This window comes from Oncorhynchus gorbuscha, linkage group LG02 (assembly GCF_021184085.1).
Source record: "Oncorhynchus gorbuscha isolate QuinsamMale2020 ecotype Even-year linkage group LG02, OgorEven_v1.0, whole genome shotgun sequence".
In the NCBI taxonomy this organism is placed as follows: Eukaryota; Metazoa; Chordata; class Actinopteri; order Salmoniformes; family Salmonidae; genus Oncorhynchus; species Oncorhynchus gorbuscha.
Window position 1 is genome coordinate 451,740 of NC_060174.1, and position 21,275 is coordinate 473,014.

At 44.9% G+C, this 21,275-nt stretch overlaps 1 protein-coding gene across 1 annotated transcript in view; it reads left to right on the top strand.

Annotated features, from left to right (window-relative positions):
- Positions 1 to 21,275, top strand: part of LOC123995757 (mitochondrial import receptor subunit TOM70-like) — a 47,851-nt gene that overhangs the window by 20,620 nt on the left and 5,956 nt on the right. The window contains exons 5-8 of the mRNA XM_046299434.1: positions 12,313 to 12,461; positions 13,110 to 13,317; positions 18,703 to 18,837; positions 19,052 to 19,159. Of these exons, the coding sequence (XP_046155390.1) occupies positions 12,313 to 12,461; positions 13,110 to 13,317; positions 18,703 to 18,837; positions 19,052 to 19,159 (600 nt within the window). The remainder of the gene's footprint in view (positions 1 to 12,312; positions 12,462 to 13,109; positions 13,318 to 18,702; positions 18,838 to 19,051; positions 19,160 to 21,275) is intronic.

Below are 21,275 nucleotides of genomic sequence, written 5' to 3' on the forward strand. Positions count from 1 at the left end.
GTCTCGCATAAATAAGCATTATTGCGTTCTTACTATGCGCCAATCAAAGTGCTCTGAACAAATTAAGGGAATTGTTCAAACATTGACACATTCTAAGATCTGATGATAGTATTGGTAATGTGTTTTCGGACCTTCCCTTGGTCGTATTCTCACGGGGCAGAAATCTCAGAGATCAATTGGTAAACTCTGATTTACCAAGATATCCCTGAACAACGTCTATTGTCTCCCCTACTGGATGGAGTAAACTCTGATTTACCAAGATATCCCTGAACAACATCTATTGTCTCCCCTACTGGATGGAGTAAACTCTGATTTACCAAGATATCCCTGAACAACATCTATTGTCTCCCCTACTGGATGGAGTAAACTCTGATTTACCACCCCAAGATATCCCTGAACAACGTCTATTGTCTCCCCTACTGGATGGAGTAAACTCTGATTTACCACCCCAAGATATCCCTGAACACCGTCTATTGTCTCCCCTACTGGATGGAGTAAACTCTGATTTACCACCCCAAGATATCCCTGAACACCGTCTATTGTCTCCCTACTGGATGGAGTAAACTCTGATTTACCACCCCAAGATATCCCTGAACACCGTCTATTGTCTCCCTACTGGATGGAGTAAACTCTGATTTACCACCCCAAGATATCCCTGAACACCGTCTATTGTCTCCCCTACTGGATGGAGTAAACTCTGATTTACCAAGATATCCCTGAACAACGTCTATTGTCTCCCCTACTGGATGGAGTAAACTCTGATTTACCAAGATATCCCTGAACAACGTCTATTGTCTCCCCTACTGGATGGAGTAAACTCTGATTTACCAAGATATCCCTGAACAACGCGTCTATTGTCTCCCCTACTGGATGGAGTAAACTCTGATTTACCAAGATATCCCTGAACAACGTCTATTGTCTCCCCTACTGGATGGAGTAAACTCTGATTTACCAAGATATCCTGAACAACGTCTATTGTCTCCCCTACTGGATGGAGTAAACTCTGATTTACCAAGATATCCCTGAACAACGCCTATTGTCTCCCCTACTGGATGGAGTAAACTCTGATTTACCAAGATATCCCTGAACAACGTCTATTGTCTCCCTACTGGATGGAGTAAACTCTGATTTACCAAGATATCCCTGAACAACGTCTATTGTCTCCCCTACTGGATGGAGTAAACTCTGATTTACCAAGATATCCCTGAACAACGTCTATTGTCTCCCTACTGGATGGAGTAAACTCTGATTTACCACCCCAAGATATCCCTGAACAACGTCTATTGTCTCCCCTACTGGATGGAGTAAACTCTGATTTACCAAGATATCCCTGAACAACGTCTATTGTCTCCCCTACTGGATGGAGTAAACTCTGATTTACCAAGATATCCCTGAACAACGTCTATTGTCTCCCCTACTGGATGGAGTAAACTCTGATTTACCAAGATATCCCTGAACAACGTCTATTGTCTCCCTACTGGATGGAGTAAACTCTGATTTACCACCCCAAGATATCCCTGAACAACGTCTATTGTCTCCCCTACTGGATGGAGTAAACTCTGATTTACCACCCCAAGATATCCCTGAACAACGTCTATTGTCTCCCCTACTGGATGGAGTAAACTCTGATTTACCAAGATATCCCTGAACAACGCGTCTATTGTCTCCCCTACTGGATGGAGTAAACTCTGATTTACCAAGATATCCCTGAACAACGCCTATTGTCTCCCCTACTGGATGGAGTAAACTCTGATTTACCAAGATATCCCTGAACAACGCCTATTGTCTCCCCTACTGATGGAGTAAACTCTGATTTACCACCCCAAGATATCCCTGAACAACCCTACTACTGGATGGAGTAAACTCTGATTTACCACCCCAAGATATCCCTGAACAACGTCTATTGTCTCCCCTACTGGATGGAGTAAACTCTGATTTACCAAGATATCCCTGAACAACGTCTATTGTCTCCCCTACTGGATGGAGTAAACTCTGATTTACCAAGATATCCCTGAACAACGTCTATTGTCTCCCCTACTGGATGGAGTAAACTCTGATTTACCAAGATATCCCTGAACAACGTCTATTGTCTCCCCTACTGGATGGAGTAAACTCTGATTTACCAAGATATCCCTGAACAACGTCTATTGTCTCCCCTACTGGATGGAGTAAACTCTGATTTACCAAGATATCCCTGAACAACGTCTATTGTCTCCCCTACTGGATGGAGTAAACTCTGATTTACCAAGATATCCCTGAACAACGTCTATTGTCTCCCCTACTGGATGGAGTAAACTCTGATTTACCAAGATATCCCTGAACAACGTCTATTGTCTCCCCTACTGGATGGAGTAAACTCTGATTTACCAAGATATCCCTGAACAACGTCTATTGTCTCCCTACTGGATGGAGTAAACTCTGATTTACCACCAAGATATCCCTGAACAACGTCTATTGTCTCCCCTACTGGATGGAGTAAACTCTGATTTACCCAAGATATCCCTGAACAACGTCTATTGTCTCCCCTACTGGATGGAGTAAACTCTGATTTACCAAGATATCCCTGAACAACGCCTATTGTCTCCCTACTGGATGGAGTAAACTCTGATTTACCAAGATATCCCTGAACAACGATATCCCTATTGTCTCCCCTACTGGATGGAGTAAACTCTGATTTACCAAGATATCCCTGAACAACGCCTATTGTCTCCCCTACTGGATGGAGTAAACTCTGATTTACCAAGATATCCCTGAACAACGTCTATTGTCTCCCTACTGGATGGAGTAAACTCTGATTTACCAAGATATCCCTGAACAACGTCTATTGTCTCCCCTACTGGATGGAGTAAACTCTGATTTACCAAGATATCCCTGAACAACGCGTCTATTGTCTCCCTACTGGATGGAGTAAACTCTGATTTACCAAGATATCCCTGAACAACGTCTATTGTCTCCCCTACTGGATGGAGTAAACTCTGATTTACCAAGATATCCCTGAACAACGTCTATTGTCTCCCCTACTGGATGGAGTAAACTCTGATTTACCAAGATATCCCTGAACAACGTCTATTGTCTCCCTACTGGATGGAGTAAACTCTGATTTACCAAGATATCCCTGAACAACGTCTATTGTCTCCCCTACTGGATGGAGTAAACTCTGATTTACCAAGATATCCCTGAACAACGTCTATTGTCTCCCCTACTGGATGGAGTAAACTCTGATTTACCAAGATATCCCTGAACAACGTCTATTGTCTCCCCTACTGGATGGAGTAAACTCTGATTTACCAAGATATCCCTGAACAACGTCTATTGTCTCCCCTACTGGATGGAGTAAACTCTGATTTACCAAGATATCCCTGAACAACGTCTATTGTCTCCCCTACTGGATGGAGTAAACTCTGATTTACCAAGATATCCCTGAACAACGTCTATTGTCTCCCCTACTGGATGGAGTAAACTCTGATTTACCAAGATATCCCTGAACAACGTCTATTGTCTCCCCTACTGGATGGAGTAAACTCTGATTTACCAAGATATCCCTGAACAACGTCTATTGTCTCCCTACTGGATGGAGTAAACTCTGATTTACCAAGATATCCCTGAACAACGTCTATTGTCTCCCCTACTGGATGGAGTAAACTCTGATTTACCAAGATATCCCTGAACAACGTCTATTGTCTCCCTACTGGATGGAGTAAACTCTGATTTACCACCCCAAGATATCCCTGAACAACGTCTATTGTCTCCCCTACTGGATGGAGTAAACTCTGATTTACCAAGATATCCCTGAACAACGTCTATTGTCTCCCCTACTGGATGGAGTAAACTCTGATTTACCAAGATATCCCTGAACAACGTCTATTGTCTCCCCTACTGGATGGAGTAAACTCTGATTTACCAAGATATCCCTGAACAACGTCTATTGTCTCCCCTACTGGATGGAGTAAACTCTGATTTACCAAGATATCCCTGAACAACGTCTATTGTCTCCCCTACTGGATGGAGTAAACTCTGATTTACCACCCCAAGATATCCCTGAACAACGTCTATTGTCTCCCCTACTGGATGGAGTAAACTCTGATTTACCAAGATATCCCTGAACAACGTCTATTGTCTCCCCTACTGGATGGAGTAAACTCTGATTTACCAAGATATCCCTGAACAACGTCTATTGTCTCCCCTACTGGATGGAGTAAACTCTGATTTACCAAGATATCCCTGAACAACGTCTATTGTCTCCCCTACTGGATGGAGTAAACTCTGATTTACCACCCCAAGATATCCCTGAACAACGTCTATTGTCTCCCCTACTGGATGGAGTAAACTCTGATTTACCAAGATATCCCTGAACAACGTCTATTGTCTCCCCTACTGGATGGAGTAAACTCTGATTTACCACCCCAAGATATCCCTGAACAACGTCTATTGTCTCCCCTACTGGATGGAGTAAACTCTGATTTACCAAGATATCCCTGAACAACGTCTATTGTCTCCCCTACTGGATGGAGTAAACTCTGATTTACCAAGATATCCCTGAACAACGTCTATTGTCTCCCCTACTGGATGGAGTAAACTCTGATTTACCAAGATATCCCTGAACAACGTCTATTGTCTCCCCTACTGGATGGAGTAAACTCTGATTTACCAAGATATCCCTGAACAACGTCTATTGTCTCCCCTACTGGATGGAGTAAACTCTGATTTACCAAGATATCCCTGAACAACGTCTATTGTCTCCCCTACTGGATGGAGTAAACTCTGATTTACCAAGATATCCCTGAACAACGTCTATTGTCTCCCCTACTGGATGGAGTAAACTCTGATTTACCAAGATATCCCTGAACAACGTCTATTGTCTCCCCTACTGGATGGAGTAAACTCTGATTTACCAAGATATCCCTGAACAACGTCTATTGTCTCCCTACTGGATGGAGTAAACTCTGATTTACCAAGATATCCCTGAACAACGTCTATTGTCTCCCCTACTGGATGGAGTAAACTCTGATTTACCAAGATATCCCTGAACAACGTCTATTGTCTCCCCTACTGGATGGAGTAAACTCTGATTTACCAAGATATCCCTGAACAACGTCTATTGTCTCCCCTACTGGATGGAGTAAACTCTGATTTATTGTCTCCCCCAAGATATCCCTGAACAACGTCTATTGTCTCCCCTACTGGATGGAGTAAACTCTGATTTACCAAGATATCCCTGAACAACGTCTATTGTCTCCCCTACTGGATGGAGTAAACTCTGATTTACCAAGATATCCCTGAACAACGTCTATTGTCTCCCCTACTGGATGGAGTAAACTCTGATTTACCAAGATATCCCTGAACAACGTCTATTGTCTCCCCTACTGGATGGAGTAAACTCTGATTTACCAAGATATCCCTGAACAACGTCTATTGTCTCCCCTACTGGATGGAGTAAACTCTGATTTACCAAGATATCCCTGAACAACGTCTATTGTCTCCCCTACTGGATGGAGTAAACTCTGATTTACCAAGATATCCCTGAACAACGTCTATTGTCTCCCCTACTGGATGGAGTAAACTCTGATTTACCAAGATATCCCTGAACAACGTCTATTGTCTCCCCTACTGGATGGAGTAAACTCTGATTTACCAAGATATCCCTGAACAACGTCTATTGTCTCCCCTACTGGATGGAGTAAACTCTGATTTACCAAGATATCCCTGAACAACGTCTATTGTCTCCCCTACTGGATGGAGTAAACTCTGATTTACCAAGATATCCCTGAACAACGTCTATTGTCTCCCTACTGGATGGAGTAAACTCTGATTTACCAAGATATCCCTGAACAACGTCTATTGTCTCCCCTACTGGATGGAGTAAACTCTGATTTACCAAGATATCCCTGAACAACGTCTATTGTCTCCCCTACTGGATGGAGTAAACTCTGATTTACCAAGATATCCCTGAACAACGTCTATTGTCTCCCCTACTGGATGGAGTAAACTCTGATTTACCAAGATATCCCTGAACAACGTCTATTGTCTCCCCTACTGGATGGAGTAAACTCTGATTTACCAAGATATCCCTGAACAACGTCTATTGTCTCCCCTACTGGATGGAGTAAACTCTGATTTACCAAGATATCCCTGAACAACGTCTATTGTCTCCCCTACTGGATGGAGTAAACTCTGATTTACCAAGATATCCCTGAACAACGTCTATTGTCTCCCCTACTGGATGGAGTAAACTCTGATTTACCACCCCAAGATATCCCTGAACAACGTCTATTGTCTCCCCTACTGGATGGAGTAAACTCTGATTTACCAAGATATCCCTGAACAACGTCTATTGTCTCCCCTACTGGATGGAGTAAACTCTGATTTACCAAGATATCCCTGAACAACGTCTATTGTCTCCCCTACTGGATGGAGTAAACTCTGATTTACCAAGATATCCCTGAACAACGTCTATTGTCTCCCCTACTGGATGGAGTAAACTCTGATTTACCAAGATATCCCTGAACAACGTCTATTGTCTCCCCTACTGGATGGAGTAAACTCTGATTTACCAAGATATCCCTGAACAACGTCTATTGTCTCCCCTACTGGATGGAGTAAACTCTGATTTACCAAGATATCCCTGAACAACGTCTATTGTCTCCCCTACTGGATGGAGTAAACTCTGATTTACCAAGATATCCCTGAACAACGTCTATTGTCTCCCCTACTGGATGGAGTAAACTCTGATTTACCAAGATATCCCTGAACAACGTCTATTGTCTCCCCTACTGGATGGAGTAAACTCTGATTTACCAAGATATCCCTGAACAACGTCTATTGTCTCCCCTACTGGATGGAGTAAACTCTGATTTACCAAGATATCCCTGAACAACGTCTATTGTCTCCCCTACTGGATGGAGTAAACTCTGATTTACCAAGATATCCCTGAACAACGTCTATTGTCTCCCCTACTGGATGGAGTAAACTCTGATTTACCACCAAGATATCCCTGAACAACGTCTATTGTCTCCCCTACTGGATGGAGTAAACTCTGATTTACCAAGATATCCCTGAACAACGTCTATTGTCTCCCCTACTGGATGGAGTAAACAAGATATCCCTGATTTACTGGATGGAGTAAACTCCCAAGATATCCCTGAACAACGTCTATTGTCTCCCTACTGGATGGAGTAAACTCTGATTTACCAAGATATCCCTGAACAACGTCTATTGTCTCCCCTACTGGATGGAGTAAACTCTGATTTATCCCAAGATATCCCTGAACAACGTCTATTGTCTCCCCTACTGGATGGAGTAAACTCTGATTTACCAAGATATCCCTGAACAACGTCTATTGTCTCCCCTACTGGATGGAGTAAACTCTGATTTACCAAGATATCCCTGAACAACTATTGTCTGATTTGTCTCCCTACTGGATGGAGTAAACTCTGATTTACCAAGATATCCCTGAACAACGTCTATTGTCTCCCCTACTGGATGGAGTAAACTCTGATTTACCCCAAGATATCCCTGAACAACGTCTATTGTCTCCCCTACTGGATGGAGTAAACTCTGATTTACCCCAAGATATCCCTGAACAACGTCTATTGTCTCCCCTACTGGATGGAGTAAACTCTGATTTACCAAGATATCCCTGAACAACGTCTATTGTCTCCCCTACTGGATGGAGTAAACTCTGATTTACCCCAAGATATCCCTGAACAACGTCTATTGTCTCCCCTACTGGATGGAGTAAACTCTGATTTACCAAGATATCCCTGAACAACGATATCCCTATTGTCTCCCCTACTGGATGGAGTAAACTCTGATTTACCAAGATATCCCTGAACAACGTCTATTGTCTCCCCTACTGGATGGAGTAAACTCTGATTTACCAAGATATCCCTGAACAACGTCTATTGTCTCCCCTACTGGATGGAGTAAACTCTGATTTACCACCCCAAGATATCCCTGAACAACGTCTATTGTCTCCCCTACTGGATGGAGTAAACTCTGATTTACCACCCCAAGATATCCCTGAACAACGTCTATTGTCTCCCCTACTGGATGGAGTAAACTCTGATTTACCACCCCAAGATATCCCTGAACGTCTATTGTCTCCCCTACTGGATGGAGTAAACTCTGATTTACCACCCCAAGATATCCCTGAACAACGTCTATTGTCTCCCCTACTGGATGGAGTAAACTCTGATTTACCACCCCAAGATATCCCTGAACAACCTATTGTCTCCCCTACTGGATGGAGTAAACTCTGATTTACCAAGATATCCCTGAACAACGTCTATTGTCTCCCCTACTGGATGGAGTAAACTCTGATTTACCAAGATATCCCTGAACAACGTCTATTGTCTCCCCTACTGGATGGAGTAAACTCTGATTTACCAAGATATCCCTGAACAACATCTATTGTCTCCCCTACTGGATGGAGTAAACTCTGATTTACCAAGATATCCCTGAACAACGTCTATTGTCTCCCCTACTGGATGGAGTAAACTCTGATTTACCACCCCAAGATATCCCTGAACAACGTCTATTGTCTCCCCTACTGGATGGAGTAAACTCTGATTTACCAAGATATCCCTGAACAACGTCTATTGTCTCCCCTACTGGATGGAGTAAACTCTACTGGATTTACCAAGATATCCCTGAACAACGTCTATTGTCTCCCCTACTGGATGGAGTAAACTCTGATTTACCAAGATATCCCTGAACAACGTCTATTGTCTCCCCCTACTGGATGGAGTAAACTCTGATTTACCACCCCAAGATATCCCTGAACAACGTCTAGTCTCCCCTACTGGATGGAAACTACAAGTGTAATGGCTGTGCTCAATGCAATGGCACTTACAAATGTAGATCCTTCAAACGCCCTCAAACAGGGAAACAGATCCCATCAAAGGTGTTATTATCTTATCAGTTCTTTATCTTATTGTCTTTGTGGTCAGAATTATGTCAAACGAAGCGCAAATTAAAACTAAGAATCTCAGCATCGTAGGAAAAACTTGACTTTCCCAGTTGCGAACCACTCTATTGTGTCTCTACTTTATATCGGCATCGAACATGTCACCCTCCCTAGGAGAGGGGATGACCTCGACAATTTATTGTAAATACGAGAGGCTGCCTGGATCTTTAATTTAAAGACCCTTTGCTCCCTTCGCCCTCAACGTAGACTTTGATCTGACGCCATTCTGGTAATTATTGTGATTTTGCTATTCATTGTAAATGTTTGTAGGCTTATGCAGCCAAATTCTATCTATGATCGTATGCTATTCATTTTATGTTTTTGATATGTTCTGTTTATCTGTAAGTTAACCAATGATATCAAGCCACACCCGGCCATGATTACAGACACTTGTCTATGGCCTTTGACACGATATAAACTAGTGACCTGCAGTGTTTGTCATTATATCCTGATGAAGACAGCTTGTCTGTCGGTTATTAAATTATTGCTTCCGAGCTCCTAGAGTGAGCTCTCCTTTCCTTTTTCAAATATGCTTTCCCCCCCAACATCAATTTGTATAGCAGACCCTCATGCCAAATTGAGCTTTTTTGAAATCATCAAAGCATGACAATAATTTGCTTTTGTTTTGTTTGTCAATAAGGTTGTGCAAGTGGTCTGTCCTACTGTATTTTGGTAAGAAGCCAATTTGATATTTGCTCAGGACATTGTTTTCACTGAGGAAATGTTGGCGTCTGCTGTTGATGATACTGCAGAGGATTTTTCAGAGATTGCTGCTCACTCATATTCCACTAATTATTGGGGCTAAATGTTGTGGATTGGGGTGATCAGGTCTTGGTTCCAAATATTAGGGAAGATGCCAGAGCAGAGGATAATGTTTAAGAATAGCCAATTAGAATTTGTGTTCTGTATATTTTGTCATTTTGTTTAGTAATGTTCAGTCTTTAATGAACCAATATAACAAACTCTGAGTGAGGATCTCCATCCAAAGGGACATCAGATCTTGCAACATACTCTGAGACTTCAAATAACATTTGATTTGCAAATATGCCGAATACAGCTTTAACGGGAATGATTACTTACAAGCCCTTAACCAAAAATGCAGGTAGAAAATGTTTTTTACTAAATAAACTAAAGTTAAAAAAAAACATTTAAATAAAGTAACACAATAAAATAACAATAATAAGGCTATATACAGAGGGTACCGAGTCAATGCGGGGGTACCGGTTAGTTGAAGTAATATGTACATGAAGGTAGGGATAAAGTGACTATGCATAGATAATAAACAGTAAGACACAGCAGTGTAAGAACTAATGGGGGGGTATCAATGTAAATAGTCCGGGTGGCCATTTGATTAATTGTTCATCAAATCAAATGTATTTATATAGCCCCTCGTACATCAGCTGATATCTCAGTGCTGTACAGAAACCCAGCCTAAAACCCCAAACAGCAAGCAATGCAGGTGTAGAAGCACGGTGGCTATGAAAAACTCCCTAGAAAGGCTCAAACCTAGGAAGAAACCTAGAGAGGAACCAGGCTATGTGGGGTGGCCAGTCCTCTTCTGGCTGTGCTGGGTGGAGATTATAACAGAACATGGCCAAGATGTTCAAATGTTCATGAATGCCCAGCATGGTCGAATAATAATGAGGCAGAACAGTTGAAACTGTAGCAGCAGCACGGCCAGGTGGACTGGGGACAGCAAGGAGTCATCATGTCAGGTAGTCCTGAGGCATGGTCCTAGGGCTCAGGTCCTCCGAGAAAGAGAGAATTAGAGAGAGCATACTTAAATTCACACAGGACACCGAATAGGACAGGAGAAGTACTCCAGATATAACAAACTGACCCTAGCCCCCCGACATAAACTACTGCAGCATAAATACTGGAGGCTGAGACAGGAGGGGTCAGGAGACACTGTGGCCCCATCCGATGACACCCCCGGACAGGGCCAAACAGGAAGGATATAACCCCACCCAGTTTGCCAAAGCACAGCCCCCACACCACTAGAGGGATATCCTCAACCACCAACTTACCATCCTGAGACGAGGCCGAGTGTAGCCCACAAGCCTATGGCTTGGAGGTAGAAGCTGTTAAGGAGCCTTTTGGACCTAGGCTCCGGTACCGCTTGCCATGCGGTAGCAGAGAGAACAGTCTGACTTGGGTGACTGGAGTCTCTGACAATTTTTGGGGCCTTCCTCTTACACTGCCTAGTATGGATGGCAGGAACAGACATTCATTTACTCAATAAATGTTCCTTTTGTTCGATAGTCTCTTTCTATCCAAAAACCTCAGTTTTGTTTGTGTTTTCTTCAGTAATCCACAGGCTCAAACGCAGTCAAAACAGGCAGACAAAAAATCCAAATTGTATCCGTAAAGTTCATAGAAACATGTCAAACGATGTTTATATTCAATCCTCAGGTTGTTTGTAGCCTAAATGATCTATAATATTTCAACCGGACAATAACATTGTCAATATAAAAGGTAAAGAAGAAATGCACTCTCTCGGTCGCGCGCATGAAAAAGCTCTGTGACACGTCAGGGTCCACTCCTTCAGACTGGTCTTACTCCCTCATTTATAAGAATACAAGGAAGCACCGAAGGAAGCCATGGAGCAGGGTGCCAAAGAGTGGGGGAGGAACTCTGCTGCCATTGTTGGGCTCAGGGGCTTCACACCTCTCACTTCACTGCTAATTAATGTTGCAGCCTGTTTCTGTTCTGTCCTAGCAAGCTTGGTAGCCTTTTAACTTAGCATTCAGTCTTTTTATAAAGTTAAATAGCTACAGGTTATTGTAATGTTATTTTCCTTCTAGGCTTTCGGAGTAGCTTGACTGAACATTACTTACTCAGTTCCAAGGTGGATGATATTTTCGTGTTTCTGTTGTGCTTCTTTTGATGGTTGTTGGTTTGTCAGGAAGTTAGCTGGATAGTCCTTTGCGGTAAGAATCCTTGGTAATCATTTCTTTTTACAAAATAAGGTTAAAGTTTTCGAGTTTTGATTTGGAGTGAAATGTTGCGTAGGGTCGTATGCTGTATGTCCTTGTTAAAAATATATATATATAAAAAAAACATGCATAAACTTGCAACCCCAAATCTTTTTGTAAAAACTTGCTGAACAATTCAAGAGCTCATCTGCTCATTACCTCTCTCTCTCGAACCCTCTCTCTCCAGAACCGTGAGCCCCTGATGATTTCTCCTCAGTTCATCAAGTCTCTCCCTCTTTCTCCTCTCTTCTCTCCATTCCTCCCGCTTCTCTCTTCTCGCTCTCTCTCCCTCTGCTTTCTTCTCTCTCTCTCCTCCCTCCGCTCTCTTCTCGCTGTCTCCCTCCCTCAATTCATCATGTCTTCCCTCTCCAGAACCGTGACCCCCTGATGCCTTCTCCTCAGTTCATCAAGTCCTACTTCAGCTCCTTCACTGATGACATTATCTCCCAACCGCTCCAGAAGGGTGAGAAGAAGGACGAGGACAAGGACAACGAGGGCGAGGCCGCAGAGGTCACAGAAAGGTCAGAGATCACACTGTGGTATCACTTCCTGTCCTGTATGTTGCTCTGGATAAATAAAAAAAACTACATTTGTGTTCCAAATGGTACACTATTCCCTATAAATGCAGCCATAGTGACTGTACCAGGGTTCAACATACTGAATTAGTGTCTGGACCAGGGTTCAACACACTGAATTAGTGTCTGGACCAGGGTTCAACACACTGAATTAGTGTCTGGACCAGGGTTCAACACACTGAATTAGTGTCTGGACCAGGGTTCAACACACTGAATTAGTGTCTGGACCAGGGTTCAACACACTGAATTAGTGTCTGGACCAGGGTTCAACACACTGAATTAGTGTCTGGACCAGGGTTCAACACACTGAATTAGTGTCTGGACCAGGGTTCAACACACTGAATTAGTGTCTGGACCAGGGTTCAACACACTGAATTAGTGTCTGGACCAGGGTTCAACACACTGAATTAGTGTCTGGACCAGGGTTCAACACACTGAATTAGTGTCTGGACCAGGGTTCAACACACTGAATTAGTGTCTGGACCAGGGTTCAACACACTGAATTAGTGTCTGGACCAGGGTTCAACATAGCTCTGGTTATCTGAAGGCCAAGCAGTACATTATCCCTGTCCTTAACCTCTAACCTGTCCATAGTTCTGGTTATCTGAAGGCCAAGCAGTACATGGAGGAGGAGAACTATGATAAGATCATCAGTGAGTGCACTAAGGAGGTGGAGTCTGGGGGCAAGTACACTGCTGAGGCCCTGTTGCTACGGGCAACCTTCTACCTCCTGATTGGCAACGCCACCGGCGCCCAGCCCGACCTGGACCGGGTCATCAACATGGAGGACGCCAACGTCAAGGTAGTGGAGATGAGCTGGTGTCCAGTAGCTCAGCTCCTCCCAGTTAGTCGGTATTAGCAGCTCAGCTCCCCCTCTCAGTTAGTCGCTATAAGTAGCTCCCCCATCCTCTCGTTTAGTCGCTATTAGCAGCTCAGACCCTCTCGGTTAGTCGCAATTAGCAGCTCCCCCTCTCAGTTAGTCACTTTTAGCAGCGGAGCTCCTCTCAGTTAGTCGCTATAATCAGCTCAGCCCCTCTCAGTTTGTTGCTATTAGCAGCTCAGCCCCTCTCAGTTTGTTGCTATTAGCAGCTCAGCTCCCCCTCCTCTCAGTTTGTTGCTATTAGCAGCTCAGCTCCCCCTCTCATTTTGTTGCTATTAGCAGCTCAGCTCAGCCTCTCATTTTGTTGCTATTAGCAGCTCAGCTCCCCCTCCTCTCAGTTTGTTGCTATTAGCAGCTCAGCTCCCCCTCCTCTCAGTTTGTTGCTATTAGCAGCTCAGCTCCCCCTCTCATTTTGTTGCTATTAGCAGCTCAGCTCCCCCTCCTCTCAGTTTGTTGCTATTAGCAGCTCAGCTCCCCTCTCATTTTGTTGCTATTAGCAGCTCAGCTCCCCCTCCTCTCAGTTTGTTGCTATTAGCAGCTCAGCTCCCCCTCTCATTTTGTTGCTATTAGCAGCTCAGCTCCCCCTCCTCTCAGTTTGTTGCTATTAGCAGCTCAGCTCCCCCTCTCATTTTGTTGCTATTAGCAGCTCAGCTCCCCCTCCTCTCAGTTTGTTGCTATTAGCAGCTCAGCCCCTCCTCCTCTCAGTTGCTATTAACAGCTCAGCTCCCCCTCCTCCTCTCAGTTGCTATTAACAGCTCAGCTCCTCCTCCTCTCAGTTAGTTGTTATTAGCAGCTCAGCCCCTCTCAGTTTGCTATTAGCAGCTCAGCCCCTCCTCCTCTCGGTTAGTCACTATTAGCAGCTCAGCTCCTCCTCCTCTCGGTTAGTCGCTATTAGCAGCTCAGCTCCTCCTCCTCTCGGTTAGTCGCTATTAGCAGCTCAGCTCCTCCTCCTCTCGGTTAGTCGCTATTAGCAGCTCAGCTCCTCCTCCTCTCGGTTAGTCGCTATTAGCAGCTCAGCTCCTCCTCCTCTCGGTTAGTCGCTATTAGCAGCTCAGCTCCTCCTCCTCTCGGTTAGTCGCTATTAGCAGCTCAGCTCCTCCTCCTCTCGGTTAGTCGCTATTAGCAGCTCAGCTCCTCCTCCTCTCGGTTAGTCGCTATTAGCAGCTCAGCTCCTCCTCCTCTCGGTTAGTCGCTATTAGCAGCTCAGCTCCTCCTCTCGGTTAGTCGCTATTAGCAGCTCAGCTCCTCCTCTCGGTTAGTCGCTATTAGCAGCTCAGCTCCTCCTCTCAGTTATTTGCAATAAGCTGCTCAGCTCCTCCTCCTCTCGGTTAGTCACTATTAACAGCTCAGCCCCTCCTCTCAGTTAGTCGCTAATAGCAGGTCCCCCTCTCGGTTTGTTGCTATTAGCAGCTCAGCTCCTCCTCTCGGTTAGTCGCTATTAGCAGCTCAGCTCCTCCTCCTCTCGGTTAGTCACTATTAGCAGCTCAGCTCCTCCTCCTCTCAGTTAGTCGTTATTAGCAGCTCCTCCTCTCGGTTAGTCACTATTAGCAGCTCAGCTCTTCCTCCTCTCGGTTAGTCACTATTAGCAACTCAGCTCCTCCTCCTCTCGGTTAGTCACTATTAGCAACTCAGCTCCTCCTCCTCTCGGTTAGTCACTATTAGCAACTCAGCTCCTCCTCCTCTCGGTTAGTCACTATTAGCAACTCGGCTCCCCCTCCTCTCAGTTTGTTGCTATTAGCAGCTCAGCTCCTCCTCTTGGTTAGTCGCTATTAGCTGCTCAGCTCCTCCTCCTCTCGGTTAGTCACTATTAGCAACTCAGCTCCTCCTCTCGGTTAGTCGTTATTAGCAGCTCCTCCTCCTCTCGGTTAGTCACTATTAGCAGCTCAGCCCCTTCTCTCGGTTAGTCACTATTAGCAACTCAGCTCCTTCTCCTCTCGGTTTGTTGCTATTAGCAGCTCAGCTCCTCCACTCGGTTAGTCGCTATTAGCAGCTCAGCTCCTCCTCTCGGTTAGTCGCTATTAGCAGCTCAGCTCCTCCTCTTGGTTAGTCGTTATTAGCAGCTCCTCCTCCTCTCGGTTAGTCGTTATTAGAAGCTCCTCCTCCTCTCGGTTAGTCGTTATTAGCAGCTCCTCCTCCTCTCGGTTAGTCGTTATTAGCAGCTCCTCCTCCTCTCGGTTAGTCGTTATTAGCAGCTCCTCCTCCTCTCGGTTAGTCGTTATTAGCAGCTCCTCCTCCTCTCGGTTAGTCGTTATTAGCAGCTCCTCCTCCTCTCGGTTAGTCGTTATTAGCAGCTCCTCCTCTCGGTTAGTCGTTATTAGCAGCTCCTCCTCCTCTCGGTTAGTCGTTATTAGCAGCTCCTCCTCCTCTCGGTTAGTCGTTATTAGCAGCTCCTCCTCCTCTCGGTTAGTCGTTATTAGCAGCTCCTCCTCCTCTCGGTTAGTCGTTATTAGCAGCTCCTCCTCTCGGTTAGTCGTTATTAGCAGCTCCTCCTCCTCTCGGTTAGTCGTTATTAGCAGCTCCTCCTCCTCTCGGTTAGTCGTTATTAGCAGCTCCTCCTCCTCTCGGTTAGTCGTTATTAGCAGCTCCTCCTCCTCTCGGTTAGTCGTTATTAGCAGCTCCTCCTCCTCTCGGTTAGTCGTTATTAGCAGCTCCTCCTCCTCTCGGTTAGTCGTTATTAGCAGCTCCTCCTCCTCTCGGTTAGTCGTTATTAGCAGCTCCTCCTCCTCTCGGTTAGTCGTTATTAGCAGCTCCTCCTCCTCTCGGTTAGTCGTTATTAGCAGCTCCTCCTCCTCTCGGTTAGTCGTTATTAGCAGCTCCTCCTCCTCTCGGTTAGTCGTTATTAGCAGCTCCTCCTCCTCTCGGTTAGTCGTTATTAGCAGCTCCTCCTCCTGGTTAGTCGTTATTAGCAGCTCCTCCTCCTCTCGGTTAGTCGTTATTAGCAGCTCCTCCTCCTCTCGGTTAGTCGTTATTAGCAGCTCCTCCTCCTCTCGGTTAGTCGTTATTAGCAGCTCCTCCTCCTCTCGGTTAGTCGTTATTAGCAGCTCCTCCTCCTCTCGGTTAGTCGTTATTAGCAGCTCCTCCTCCTCTCGGTTAGTCGTTATTAGCAGCTCCTCCTCTCGGTTAGTCACTATTAGCAACTCAGCTCCTCCTCTCGGTTAGTCGTTATTAGCAGCTCCTCCTCCTCTCGGTTAGTCGCTATTAGCAGCTCAGCCCCTTCTCTCGGTTAGTCGCTATTAGCAACTCAGCTCCTTCTCCTCTCGGTTTGTTGCTATTAGCAGCTCAGCTCCTCCACTCGGTTAGTCGCTATTAGCAGCTCAGCTCCTCCTCTCGGTTAGTCGCTATTAGCAGCTCAGCTCCTCCTCTCGGTTAGTCGCTATTAGCAGCTCCTCCTCCTCTCGGTTAGTCGTTATTAGCAGCTCCTCCTCCTCTCGGTTAGTCGTTATTAGCAGCTCCTCCTCCTCTCGGTTAGTCGTTATTAGCAGCTCCTCCTCCTCTCGGTTAGTCGTTATTAGCAGCTCCTCCCTCCTCTCGGTTAGTCGTTATTAGCAGCTCCTCCTCCTCTCGGTTAGTCGTTATTAGCAGCTCCTCCTCCTCTCGGTTAGTCGTTATTAGCAGCTCCTCCTCCTCTCGGTTAGTCGTTATTAGCAGCTCCTCCTCCTCTCGGTTAGTCGTTATTAGCAGCTCCTCCTCCTCTCGGTTAGTCGTTATTAGCAGCTCCTCCTCCTCTCGGTTAGTCGTTATTAGCAGCTCCTCCTCCTCTCGGTTAGTCGTTATTAGCAGCTCCTCCTCCTCTCGGTTAGTCGTTATTAGCAGCTCCTCCTCCTCTCGGTTAGTCGTTATTAGCAGCTCCTCCTCCTCTCGGTTAGTCGTTATTAGCAGCTCCTCCTCCTCTCGGTTAGTCGTTATTAGCAGCTCCTCCTCCTCTCGGTTAGTCGTTATTAGCAGCTCCTCCTCCTCTCGGTTAGTCGTTATTAGCAGCTCCTCCTCCTCTCGGTTAGTCGTTATTAGCAGCTCCTCCTCCTCTCGGTTAGTCGTTATTAGCAGCTCCTCCTCCTCTCGGTTAGTCGTTATTAGCAGCTCCTCCTCCTCTCGGTTAGTCGTTATTAGCAGCTCCTCCTCCTCTCGGTTAGTCGTTATTAGCAGCTCCTCCTCCTCTCGGTTAGTCGTTATTAGCAGCTCCTCCTCCTCTCGGTTAGTCGTTATTAGCAGCTCCCCCTCTCGGTTAGTCGTTATTAGCAGCTCCCCCTCTCGGTTAGTCGTTATTAGCAGCTCCCCTTCTCGGTTAGTCGTTATTAGCAGCTCCCCCTCTCGGTTAGTCGTTATTAGCAGCTCCCCCTCTCGGTTAGTCGTTATTAGCAGCTCAGCTCCCCCTCTCGGTTAGTCGTTATTAGCAGCTCAGCTCCCCCTCTCGGTTAGTCGTTATTAGCAGCTCAGCTCCCCCTCTCGGTTAGTCGTTATTAGCAGCTCAGCTCCCCCTCTCGGTTAGTCGTTATTAGCAGCTCAGCTCCCCCTCTCGGTTAGTCGTTATTAGCAGCTCAGCTCCCCCTCTCGGTTAGTCGTTATTAGCAGCTCAGCTCCCCCTCTCGGTTAGTCGCTATTAGCAGCTCAGCTCCCCCTCTCGGTTAGTCGCTATTAGCAGCTCAGCTCCCCCTCTCGGTTAGTCGCTATTAGCAGCTCAGCTCCCCCTCTCGGTTAGTCGCTATTAAGCAGCTCAGCTCCCCCTCTCGGTTAGTCGCTATTAGCAGCTCCTCCTCCTCTCGGTTAGTCGCTATTAGCAGCTCCTCCTCTCGGTTAGTCGTTATTAGCAGCTCCTCCTCCTCTCGGTTAGTCGTTATTAGCAGCTCCTCCTCCTCTCGGGTTAGTCACAATTAGCAGCTCCTCTCGGTTATTCACTATTAGCAGCTCTGCTCCTCCTCTCGGTTTGTCGCTATTAGTTTGTATGATGGTATGGCTGTCAACACATTGTTCCAAACAAGAATGAGTCGACTTTCGACTTTGCTTCTTAATACAGTCATTCTATTTCTAGGATTCCATTTCCCCTAAGTGTTTTGATGTGTATTGCAAGTCAACTAGCAATAGTTGGTAATACATTCTAATTAGATTTATTACCCATATGGTGCAGCCCAGACCAGGTGGCTGTATCGTTAATATAGCAAGCAGCTCTTCTTTCTCTTAGTCCTGCTAGCTGAGGGCCAATGCTCTGACTGAAACCCTGTGTTTGTCCTGTCTCTGTCCTGGTACTGCAGCTGAGGGCCAATGCTCTAACTGAAACCCTGTGTTTGTCCTGTCTCTGACCTGGTACTGCAGCTCAGGGCCAATGCTCTGATCAAGCGTGGCAGTATGTACATGCAGCAGCAGCAGCCTATGATGTCAACACAGGACTTCAACATGGCCGCTGAGATCGACACGCGCAACGCAGACGTCTACCACCACCGGGGACAGGTAGGGCTGTCTCTATCACTATCCCTCACTATCCCTTTGGCCCTGCCCAAATGGCACCCTATTCCCTATTTAGTGCACCACTTTTGACCAGCGCTCATAGGCCTCTAAATTAGGAATGGGGTGAATAGGATGCCCTTTGGGGCTAACTTGCAAGTAAACAGTAAGATGCATTTAGTCACATCATTGGTTTACACTAACAGTGTTTCCCCTTCAGTTGAAGATCCTTCTGGACCAGGTGGAGGAGGCTGTCGGAGACTTTGCTGAGTGCATCCTGCTCAGACCTGACTCTGCTCTGGCTCAGGCTCAGAAAGGCTTCGCCCTGGTGAGTATGGATCATGGTGAGTACTGACTATGTTTAGTACTCCCTAATATAATGGATATCTGTTATAAACATGAATCTGATCAGTTTCTCTGTCCTCTAGTGTAGGTGTAGGTTTGGGATGTGTTGGAGATGTGTTCATGTTAAAAGGTTCATCCTACTGGTTGTGCCTGCAGTACAGACGTGCTCTTGTCTTATCCACTTTATACAGCTGAGACTAGATCTCACCAATATGCTGTTAATCCACTTCATACAGCTGAGACTAGATCTCACCAATATGCTGTTAACCTGTTACTCCTACCCCCTACTTTTTCAAACATTCTGTTAAAAATCGCGCAACATTTCAGAGCCCTGCTGCTCATGCCAGGAATATAGTATATGCATATGATTAGTATGTGTGGATAGAAAACACGCAGACGTTTATAAAACTGGTTAAATCACGGCTGTGACTATAACAGAACGTGCGTTTCATCGAAAAGCGCAGGAAAATCTGATCACTGAAAATGGAAATATATATCCATCCGCCACTTCAAATGGGGCTGAGGTTGCAATACCTACAGCTTCCACACTAGGCTTTGTTTCTTGGTCAAACGAAGAAGAGACAAGCCATTTCTTCCGGTCTCTGACCGGATATTTTGGTTGAGGTTTACCCGGACATTATTTCCAAACGGACAGCTCAAGAATATACATCGCCTCGTGATCAATTTGGTCGCTTATTAACGTGTACTAATACCTAAAGTTGCATTACAAAAGTATTTTGAAGTGTTTTGTGAAAGTTTATCGTCAACTTTTTTAATTTAAAAAAATGACGTTACGTTATAAGACGCTATTTTTTTCCGTTTATCACACAGTCTTCATAGATCCATATCTAGGCTATATATGGACCGATTTAATCGAATAAAAGACCCAATAGTGATTATGGGTCATCTAGGAGTGCCAACAAAGAAGATGGTCAAAGGTAATGAATGTTTTATATTTTATTTGTGCGGTTTGTGTAGCGACAACTATGCTAATTATTTTGTTTACGTCCCCTGCGGGTTTTTTGGGGTGTTACATGCTATCAGTTAATAGCTTCTCATGCTTTCACCGAAAATAATCTAAAAAAATCTTTAAAATCTGACTTGTTGCCTGGATTCACAACGAGTGTAGCTTTAATTCAATACCCTGCATGTGTATTTTAATGAATGTTTGAGTTTTAACTAGTACTATTAGCATTTAGCGTAGCGCATTTGCATTTCCAGATGTCTAGATGGGACGCCTGCGTGTCAGGTAGGAGCAAGAGGTTAATCCACTTCATACAGCTGAGACTAGATCTCACCAATATGCTGTTAATCCACTTTATACAGCTGAGACTAGATCTCACCAATATGCTGTTAATCCACTTTATACAGCTGAGACTAGATCTCACCAATATGCTGTTAATCCACTTTATACAGCTGAGACTAGATCTCACCAATATGCTGTTAATCCACTTTATACAGCTGAGACTAGATCTCACCAATATGCTGTTAATCCACTTTATACAGCTGAGACTAGATCTCACCAATATGCTGTTAATCCACTTTATACAGCTGAGACTAGATCTCACCAATATGCTGTTAATCCACTTTATACAGCTGAGACTAGATCTCACCAATATGCTGTTAATCCACTTTATACAGCTGAGACTAGATCTCACCAATATGCTGTTAATCCACTTTATACAGCTGAGACTAGATCTCACCAATATGCTGTTAATCCACTTTATACAGCTGAGACTAGATCTCACCAATATGCTGTTAATCCACTTTATACAGCTGAGACTAGATCTCACCAATATGCTGTTAATCCACTTTATACAGCTGAGACTAGATCTCACCAATATGCTGTTAATCCACTTTATACAGCTGAGACTAGATCTCACCAATATGCTGTTAATCCACTTTATACAGCTGAGACTAGATCTCACCAATATGCTGTTAATCCACTTTATACAGCTGAGACTAGATCTCACCAATATGCTGTTAATCCACTTTATACAGCTGAGACTAGATCTCACCAATATGCTGTTAATCCACTTTATACAGCTGAGACTAGATCTCACCAATATGCTGTTAATCCACTTTATACAGCTGAGACT